This window comes from Manduca sexta, unplaced genomic scaffold (genome assembly GCF_014839805.1).
Source record: "Manduca sexta isolate Smith_Timp_Sample1 unplaced genomic scaffold, JHU_Msex_v1.0 HiC_scaffold_510, whole genome shotgun sequence".
Lineage (NCBI taxonomy): Eukaryota > Metazoa > Arthropoda > Insecta > Lepidoptera > Sphingidae > Manduca > Manduca sexta.
In genome coordinates, this window is record NW_023595309.1 from 1 (window position 1) to 11,000 (window position 11,000).

General features: G+C 35.3%; 1 protein-coding gene across 1 annotated transcript; it reads left to right on the plus strand.

Moving 5' to 3' along the window:
- Positions 1-1,624: 1,624 nt before the first annotated feature.
- On the plus strand, positions 1,625-9,945 carry LOC119193411 (obscurin-like; the record flags this gene model as incomplete). The annotated part of the gene is made up of 3 exons (XM_037447008.1): positions 1,625-1,756; positions 9,102-9,272; positions 9,778-9,945. Coding segments are annotated over 3 exons (471 nt in total), but the record flags the coding sequence as incomplete, so codon positions are not given.
- Positions 9,946-11,000: the final 1,055 nt, after the last annotated feature.

Genomic DNA, 11,000 nt, shown 5'->3' on the forward strand with positions numbered 1-11,000 from the left:
CGGAAGTATTTATATTACATGATACAATAATACAGATAGCAGAAACAAATGAATCACATATTTTTTTTTTGACAAATATGATTTAGAGTTGTCATTGTGGGACATAATGACCCATTTTCGAAAGAGTGCCACCGGGTTTGTTAAATCCAACAATTTATCTTCAAAGCATGGTCGTGTTTGCGACATGTAAAATGGGAGGAGGTGGAATTAAGAAAACATAAAAGTATTATTGACCGTTAAAATATCCCAGTTGTTTGCTTGTGACAATATTGTGCCGTCCGCCAACTCGATTCCAGCCGCTGTATAATAAAGGGATTTGTGAATATTAACATCTTGAGTAGTTAATGTTTTAACATCGATAAAAGATCGGGTTATGCAATACTGTTTAGGAAGGATAAAGACCCCTTAAATTCGATAGTAATTTCTACTTTTAAAAGTACGTAGTGCATATTATGTATCGATGTTTAAAATATTCTGTAAAATATTTTTAGATTGTCATTGTAAGAAATAAAACAATATAATATATCTTTCCGTCATCTTAAAATCTAGACGGTTATCTAGGCCTTATGACATTATATAAAATGCACTTTGATGACTACATACTCAATAGACTTTTAGTTGATTTTTTTAAATTTCCATTCGTATCACGTTAAAAATAATAATATAGCAAATAACTATTTTAATAGATACATACCTAATTGTCTATTTATACGAGATTTATGCGTTTGTTCATCAACTTATTATGCACCAAGGTATTATCTAAATTCAGTACCTAATACTGCACAAAAATAGTAAAAATAAATTTATAGAAAACGAAAACTTTACAGCGTGGAACTGCGCCATATTTCACTTTGGACATTGATTGTTCCATTAAAATCTAGACACAAATCTAGGCCGTAGTCTAGGCTGGTGACCGGTCATTGTCCCTTATAAAATGCGTCATTTCCCCATTACGAGATTGACGGCAAAATTGCGAAAAGACGTTGTGTTGACGTTAACTAATTCGTTTTTTGTTTTCTTGCGTAAAATAGATATCAAAGAGATACCTTATAATTGAAGACAGCATTGTCTTGTAAAATGTTTATTTAGAGAAATCTCGGTACCTGTTAGAGATGACAGTTGAATAATAGTATCATCGGATTACAAAAATATCTATTACAGGGTTGTGTGAACGATATTCCTTTGTCTATTAATTCAAAGGAATAAAGAAAATATTGTACATTGTTGCGCGTTTTGGCGGGATCATGAATTTTATTTTATTTTGTGCGTTGAAGTAGTGCTATATATTATAATATTTGTTAGATTAATAAAACTTCTGCAATTATTATGTAAACCAGTTTGAATTATATGCATTATAGTTTTCAAATAGAAATAAATACACATAATTTATTGTTACCTTCACTGTTTAGCACGATCAATGGAAACTAAATTTCCATTGTACGTCCTCTATTACCCAAAACTTTAATCACTCTCACATTTTTCTTTATTTATAAGTTTGGAATATTTTAACCGACTTCAAAAAAGGAGGAAGTTCTCAATTCGATTGTATGTTTTTTTTGTGTGTTTGTTACGCGACTACTCCGCCATTTGTGGATCGATTTCCAAAATTCTTTTTTTGTTGTAGGTGGTTGGTACGAGTGATAGAAGATGTGCAAGGCGGGGAACTGCGCACGCGGCAGGGATACGTGCCGGCGCGCGTGTTGCAAGAGAAGCACAGCCTCGAAAGAGACCAGACCTCTCAGGCAGCTAGGAGGCAGTAAGTACTTCATGCATTTTTTCCAATGACGAGTTTATTTGTAGAGGGAGTTGTGGTCAGATTTTCTCTGCCCAAATAGGCGCGATCGGGTCGGTACCGTTTTTTCCAAACAAACGAACCCACCTTTATTATGGTCATCTGATGGTGTATTTAACACCTTTAAATACTTACAGGGGCTACTGCTAAGACAATCTTTAAAAACGGTCAAGAGAATTATTAACCGCGCAAATCCATAAGCCCAGTTGTTACTTCATATACTACAGCTTTACTGTGCGACAATGGTGCTAACATCATATATTATGTAGATAAACCTGTTTTCAAGTATTCAATATGTCTTCGGTAGTCCATACCCAACATAATGAGAATTGTAATGTCGCGAACGCCTTGTACAAAAAAATGTTATTTATTATCTGTTTAATATTTACACATTCTTTCTAATAGCTCCATTCAAAATATCGGTGGCGCTTCAAGTCATTAGAATTGGATGAAAAAAATGACAGTGATCCACCATTTGGCATCAAATGTAGTTTGGCAAAGGATCTTCTAGTTGACTCACGGATAATGGCATTTAAACATAACAACTCAATGGTTTAGCAGTTGAATTAAGACGCATCATTTGTGGTTTCCTTACGACTATCTTCATCACTGTTTTTATTGTCTTACTTGTTATCAATAAAATTAATCATAGTTACCTTTCTGTTGTCTTCAATATATATTTAGAGGTCTTCAAATTTAAATAGGACAAGGTGGATATGACAGAAGGCAATTATTTTTTGCAATAAGTGTAGGTGTTCCAACAGAATCGCAGAACCTTTTAATCTTGATGTACCAATAATTTTTTAATAAATAAAATGTCTTAGAATGTGCGTGGTGCATATAATTTTTGACCGTCTTTAGGTATCTCCTTTTACTTGCTCAACCTTAGAAGATTTTTATTAGATCGCCACCGCAGCGCTGATTTATAAATTCAAGTAATGACTAGACACCGGAGATAACCGAGAAAGTACCGTCTGTGAAACGTTTCAAGTGTTTACATTGAATTTATTGGACTTGGGTAGCTCACCAGGAATTCCCTTAGCCATTAAGCCATAGGAATTCTAAAGAGGTTTGTAATGAATCCAATATATTTGACATAAGGATCGAAAAATAATTTTAATAGCGTAAGCAAACGAACAAGTAGAGCATTTGAGAGTAAAATACCATTATTCCATAAACACCGACAATTGTAAAGTTACCGTATGTATTGCCGACCTCGGAATAAAAAGGAAAATAGTTATTTTCAAGTTACCTTGCTGTATATAAACTCCTTATAAATTTTATTAAATCTTGCCTTTACTTACTCTGCATTAGATATTATTTTATTTACGACTTGATAGTTATGTCTAGTTTGTGAACTGCATTTCGCTGCATATCTAACACCGCCGTCGGCACTGCCCTATTCAGGTAATTATAAATAAATATAATACGTAATAATAATTGTACTCTTTTTAAATTCCATATTGAAGGTGATGTTCCTTTCTTTTTGTAAAAGACACAAACTTTTAACTCGGTTCGGCTATTCAAAAGACGCATTGTTTTTAGCTTAGCGACGATATTCTCTTATCTTGTAATTTGTGTGAAATTTCCATTATAATAAAAGTATGTAAATACTAAAATGACTCGCACAGTGTATAATCGCACCCTATAGTCTTAAATCGAAGCCGAAGCAAATCGATTTCCTGACAGAACCTAATTAACACAAACGCCTGTAAATAAGAAATAATACTTAGCAAAATTGTGGCCAGGTTCTTAGGAACTTTTAGAACCTACGCATGTACTATAACATCTAATTATAAACATGCATGTAATGAGAAGTAACAGCCGAAGAAAAAAGTAAAAGCCGAAGCAAATCGATTTCCTGACAGAACCTAATTAACACAAACGCCTGTAAATAAGAAATAATACTTAGCAAAATTGTGGCCAGGTTCTTAGGAACTTTTAGAACCTACGCATGTACCATAACATCTAATTATAAACATGCATGTAATGAGAAGTAACAGCCGAAGAAAAAAGTAAAAGCCGAAGCAAATCGATTTCCTGACGGAACCTAATTAACACAAACGCCTGTAAATAAGAAATAATACTTAGCAAAATTGTGGCCAGGTTCTTAGGAACTTTTAGAACCTACGCATGTACCATAACATCTAATTATAAACATGCATGTAATGAGAAGTAACAGCCGAAGAAAAAAGTAAAAGCCGAAGCAAATCGATTTCCTGACAGAACCTAATTAACACAAACGCCTGTAAATAAGAAATAATACTTAGCAAAATTGTAGCCAGGTTCTTAGGAACTTTTAGAACCTGCGCATGTACCATAACATCTAATTATAAACATGCATGTAATGAGAAGTAACCACGAGTGGATGCAAATTGCCACGGTGCTTAACGAGGTAATAAACTCTTTACGTGTGTATAATTTTAAATGCAACAGAAATATTTCTGTCTGAATTAAATTATTGAAAATATTTGCACTGATATTCATTCTGGTGGTAGGACATAATTAATATCCGCCCGGATAGCGACTACCGTACACAAGGTGTTTAAAACCCGTCATAGTGTTCCACGTAAGTGTGTCGCGTCCCGGGATCAGCTGTGTATATCCGGTTCTCACAGGCCGGCATAATTGTGTCGATTGTCGAGGGGTAATCGTAACGGGAAAAAACTAGTATTAAATAAAATCTGAATATTAATAGTTGCAGAGCTATGTTATCCTTAGATTTAGACTGGGGGCACCGCCTATGTTTAGTATGCTCCTCGAACTATAGTGATTAAAGCAAATCCATAATACACTTCTGTATCTGGATAAATTTTTAGAATCGCAGAACACTTACTTTTTAGAATTGGTACATTATTGACAAAGTTTAGCTTCTACAAACAAATTCGTGTATTACCTAACTGTAATGTTTAATATCTTTGTATATTACACTCCTCAATGCCTTCTTCGAGTAAACAAAAGCTTACATTGTAATTTCCTATAAAATATTCGTGATAATGAACCCTTCATCAGCAGACGCGGTGCCAAGACCAAGAGTAATCCAGGTCGACCGTAAACCGCTCACCACAGTCTTCACATTTAGCTTTACATTTCTTCCTGTTATGACATCTGAGTCCTGTATTTTTGTTTAACAAAATATAAATAAATATGTTTACTCTCATACATTGGAGTGGAGAGGTTGTAAATATTATTGTTATGGCGATGAGTTTGGTTAGAGGGGATTATTTGTGTGGACTGGTCCTTTCCTTTCGAATCAAACTTATAGTTTATGATGTTCACTACTTCGGTTGTGTAATTTCAACCAGTAATCACTTTAATTAGTATTTGATCGCTGAACTACAAATCTATTGTTTTAAGAAAGAAAGGACCAAACAGTGATCGTTAGTTAAAATCAGTGTTCTTGTTTTAATTATCTGTCTCTAATACGCAGTATTTTGATATAAACTGACATTTTTAAATGATGATCGCTTGCAGTTTACATCTGAACCTTCCCTGCAATCTGAATAGATACAAATTATACTACAGTATATTCCAGAATAATTATGTGATAATTACGTGTAATTTGTATCCAAAGTTGGCACCAATCCGCCAACTATAATGTTAAATAATATTTTGTTTTATATGCACGGCAAACTGACCCCACTACACCTGATGATAAGTGGAGTGGGGTGCAATAGAATGTCGACTGACGAGACATGATTACCCGTCGTCAGTCGACACAATTATGCCGGCCTGTTGGAACCCCGGTTCCACATATACTACAGCTATTCATATGTGGTAGAATTTTAGACATATTCTATCCATTAGTGTGAGAAAGTAGGAAATATTGATGCAAAAAGCCTCGTAAAACCCAACGAGAATGTGAGTGATGAATATATTTTGTGTGCGTGTTTGGTATTATGAACAAAATGTGTGTATACTGATACGGTGTGGGTGTGGTAGTGTATGTTAAGATGTTGTAGTGTATTTGTAGGAGCACTCGAACCAGGAACCGGTGCAGTACAGCGATACATAGCAAGGGAATGTTTTATATTTTGAAGAAAATTGTTTTGTAAAATTATGATTATTGTTCCATGGGTATACATAGGCTGATTCTGGAATGCGACACGCTTACGTGGGCGACTATGGCGGGTTTAAACACCTAGTGTACGATGGTCGCTATCTATATATAAAATATATCCTACCACCAGCACTTAGTCGAAATTACCTTAATAAAGGCAAAGTTAATCAAACTAGTCCACAACACAACAAACAAACAGTAATTTGTCATAACCTATATTTATAATAATTGATTATTATTGAGTGTGTACCAGACGCTGAAATATGTTCCTAATAATAAATAAGAAGTAATTTGTCGCATAGTCAACGTTGCCAAGTATGATGACATGCAGTAAGGGATAGCTCTTTACTAGTTATGCACGCGACTTTACATTGTATAACTAAATATTGAAATGACAAGTCAAATGTAGGGGCTGATGGTAAACCTTACAACTGCCAATCAACAGAAACAAACTCTTCACCACTACGAATCATAAATTTATAGCGGCAACGAGAAATCCACCAACATAACCTCAGTCGCACGCACAAGGCACAAATATCAACGTCAACGTCACAGATATATGTAAATGTTAAAAATAATAGCACAATGCGTAAAACTCTTCCTCTCCCCCTATCCCATAAACCCCCTCTCCCATCCCTAAAGGAGCGCCATGGTTGCTAAGCCGGAGAGCTCTTGTATACCATTAGCAGGGTACCTCCGGTGATAACCATGGCGTGACAAAAAAAATGTACTGTAAAAACAACGCGGTGGTCTACTCAGATGGCTTCTCGCATAAGAGACCTACTTATGGCTCTATATCTTGATAAATGTGTAAAAGCATTAATAAAATTTTGGTTCTATAATAAGATGATATGCTGAAAAAACAGTTTATCAATATCGGATCTTAAACAAATAGTTAATTTGATACGAATTCAGTCCTAAAGCAAACTCCCCGATATATCGCGTGTGTCAAAGCTATGTTCGTGTTCCTGGATATTTATCTTAATATAAAAGACTATTCTTAATTCTATTAATAGTTACAGAAAACTATATTACCTACTCTTATAAAACAAAGAAAAATAATTGCATACTAAGTAAACTACCACCTCTGTTAAGTCCTCCTATTTCATCAACAAAATCTTTCTGAGTTTAAACTTTTATCATAATAATATCGTATACGGTGTGAGATGAACTGCGTCTATGTCGTTAATAATTACAATTATATTTAACTAGATAATAAATTAAGAACTAGCGCCCAAGGCATGATTCCAGTCCTTATAAATGCAACCAAACATGCTTTGCTATTGGTCAATAATGTGCTATAATTTCTTACATTACGGATGGGATATGTATGAAAGTATGGCAGCAGCACTAATCGTAATACTTTTACTTATGCATTTGATACGGAGAGTTACTAAGCTGGAGACTTTAATAACCCATAAACACTGGCAACGTACCCACCATATCTCCATAAATTTGGGTGTTTATGGGCGACGTTGCAAGTATCTACCTCCTTACCTCTCCTTTCATAAAAATGTGTTTATAAATTTGCACAAACAACTTTACAGTCCTATGCATAAATCAATAAAACAGCTTATTACACGGTCCCGGAATCCAAAGCCACATCGTAAACAACCGTTCCAGGTGTCCATCCGCCAATGGAACAAACCGTGACGTACTCTGCTCAAAATATCACCCAGCTCCAAATGGATCCGCATCTCACATGTCCAATTTATCATGCCGATGCCCAATTACTCTCACGGTTGTCTCATTACCAAAGACCTCGGCCAAAACGGTTTGTATTTCTCAGGATATCCATCAATTGCCCGGTTGTCTACCTTGGCTGTTGGCAATTGTTCTACAGAAATATAATTCCAATAGTAATTTAGTTTCGCTTGGCAGACCTGGAATTGTGAATGAAATACATAGTACATTTATATCTTATGTTATAGCATTAATAAAATATGAGAATGATATTATTACGTTTCTAAAATGATGTTGTAAGTATATCGCGCAAAATGAAATTTTGTAATTATAGATGCTGTATTTTTAGTAGTCTGAATTCGATTACTTTTTCTTTAAAACAGCAGAATTTATTCCTTTTCGCTCTAAATAACATGAGGATACTCATAGAATTCCTCAAGATTTATTTTTTTTGATAAATTGTTTTATCCTTCATGGCAAAACGCCGTAATATCTTTAAAACAAGGTTGTCTTATGTCATATCTGCTATTAATCTCTTGCAAATCAATAACCTTCCATTCTTAATCAAACTACTTGGTTTGATCCGATCATTTGGTCTGATCATATCATTCAACGAGTTTGTAACAAAGTCTAGCTACTTACCTTGCTTTACGTTAACCACGACTTCTTTGCAAGCTGTACTTATTGCGTTAAATTTGAATGTAGTCTGGTTAATTTCTTCAATGTTTGGACAAATTAATATCATTGTGGAAAGACTTACCGAGGGCATGCATTTGTCTTCATTACCTGTTGTTTCTTTTGGCGGGAGAAAACTAACCCTGCCGACCTACAGTTCAAGTGACCTTGTGTTTCTAGTAATATTTAGTAATATAACGATTCATTCACACTCGCCCACTCGTCCACCTTTTGGCGTATCATTTGAATGCCCTCACACTGAGTCATCTATGTGAAGCATTCGTCTAATTTATTATAATGTTTATCATTCCGTGCCACTCGTCATTACGTGGCGGTGCAAAATGTTTTGCTGTTCTGATGATGGAAATATTGACGATGATTTTATTGGTTTTGTATGATGAGTGGGTTTAGGTTAGGTTAAAAGATTTTGTAGTCTTTGAAATAAATACTTGCAAGAATTATTTTGGTTCCGGACTAATATAGTGATTTAATGGGATATTAATTATTTGGTACAACTCCAAAAACAAATAGATGTGACAAAACATAATTTGCTATTACTAAATTATAGGGTGATATAATTTGAGCAATTTTGTATTTGGTGATGGTTATATTTACAAAAATTACCTAATCATTATTCAATTTAATTTCTAGTGCACTATTTAAAATTTGGTTCCATATCAAGGCTCCACCAACTTCTTTAATTTAAAAATATTTATTTAAAATTCTTGTTTATTGTTGTGTAGTTGGTTATATGTGTTAATCTAAAATGACATATTTTCGTAAAGCATTTGGAATTAAAGTCAGTATATGTACACTCGGATCCATCCCTTAATGTCTTAAAGAACATTGCACAGGAATTTCGTATTTACAGCATACATTTATTACCTACAGGGCGGTGGTTCGCGAACTGGTGGAAACTGAAGAGGAATTCGGACGAGACATGCTGCAAGTGGTGTCGCGGTACATGAAGCCGATAGACAAGGCCACCACGCCCAAGCCGGTGTTCGACAACAGGGAGCTACTGTTCTCCAACTTCAGACAGATATGCGAGTTCCATAATACGTAAGTTTAGTTCTACATTGTTGCACTTGGCATGTCTGTAGCCGTTAGCCCACGTGTGCTGACAAATTACATTATGTCAAGCATACACTAAACGCCTGTAAATAATTTGCAGCATCTTAATGATTATAATTATTATATTTAGCACGCTGCAGAAATCCTTTTTGGATTAAAAATTCCTTTCCAACGGTGTGTTATTTTCATAAACCAAAGCATTTTCTTCATAGTGATAAGGTAATTGCTTTCGCATGCTGAAGATATGCTTTGACACAGAAAAATAAATTACAGCTAGTGCTGGTAATACATAAATGAGTCTAATCCGTAGCTGGATTCTTAAGGCTTCACTATTTACAGGCTTTTTGTAAAAAATCCGAACACGAAGCATCAAAAGGAAATGTTTGTCCTGAGACAGTGTCAAAAACTACGTATCAGACAGACGTAATTGAAATAATTGTCATATACCATTATTGTTCAAATCAAAATATCCTTCAATGTTTGATATTTCCAGTGTGTTGCTGGAGGGCATTAAGTACTACGCGGGGGAGCCGAAGATGCTCGGACGAGCTCTGCTGCGGATGGAGAGAGAGTTCGACAAACACGTGGCGTACTGCCGCGACGAGCCACTGCCGCACAACATCTCCTCGCCACCAATCCGGTGGTGCAGAAATATTTCCAGGTGAGGGGGTTATATTTGGACTCATTTATTTTGGATAACTTTCGTTGACATGTGAGTTTATGAAAACTACAAAACTCTGTTTTAGATTTCATCATTACTTATACTAGCGACATCTCTACATCAAATACAACACTAAAAGTAACTTTAGGACGGTAGCGTAAAATTAAATGAAACATAACTAGCGCCATCTAGGATGGTTCTGTAAAACAATATATGTAATACTCCAGAAGCTAATACATTAAATTACAACAGATGTCACTACTAACATCATTAAACGTTATGTTCAAAATATTATGTTACAAGACCTAACTTATTTATTAGTTGTGATTCAAAATTGATTCACGCATGTTGCTCAATGTTTATTTTCGGCTATATCAAGTCTTTTAAATAAATATATAGGAATATGTTGGTTAAGAACACAAAGCCGCTGATGTTTCGGGCGCCGCGCTCGTCCGGGCACTTGGCCAGAATCTATAATAGTTTGCATGCCGCACAGTGCCGTATGATCGCTGTCAATTCAGCCCGTCATATCGGGGGCAATTGCCTGAATATTCGAATATAAACATTTTATTCGATATTATTGAATTTGGCTCAGGTTTTAGAGAAAATTATGATTTACCTCGCACGTGGCCGGGCCGTGTAAATAGTCCGATATTATCTTAAATTAACGGGCCAGCTAACTCAGTACCTGTCATAAATAAGTCTGCGATGCTCTTCTCACCTGGAGATAATTGGGCAAGGCGGATGCTCTATTTTTCGATAACTTATAAATAAAACAGTCTGTAAGTTTAATAAAAATATTCTTCACATTTGCTTACTTTCACGATCCCTAAATATAAACAGCTGGTCTTAAGTGTTTAGCTGTCGATCTATCTTCGCATCTATTCTTACCAATTTCCGGATCGTTGAACGCTTGGTTCACGAATTGTTTCTGGACGATAGGTGGGAGAATACCGATATTTTGTACTGGATAGGCAACTCCTATTGACGTGATACAAATATCCGTCTGAGCACCATTCCTCAAGTTCTGAAGTCAACCAGTGCACGTCCTAATG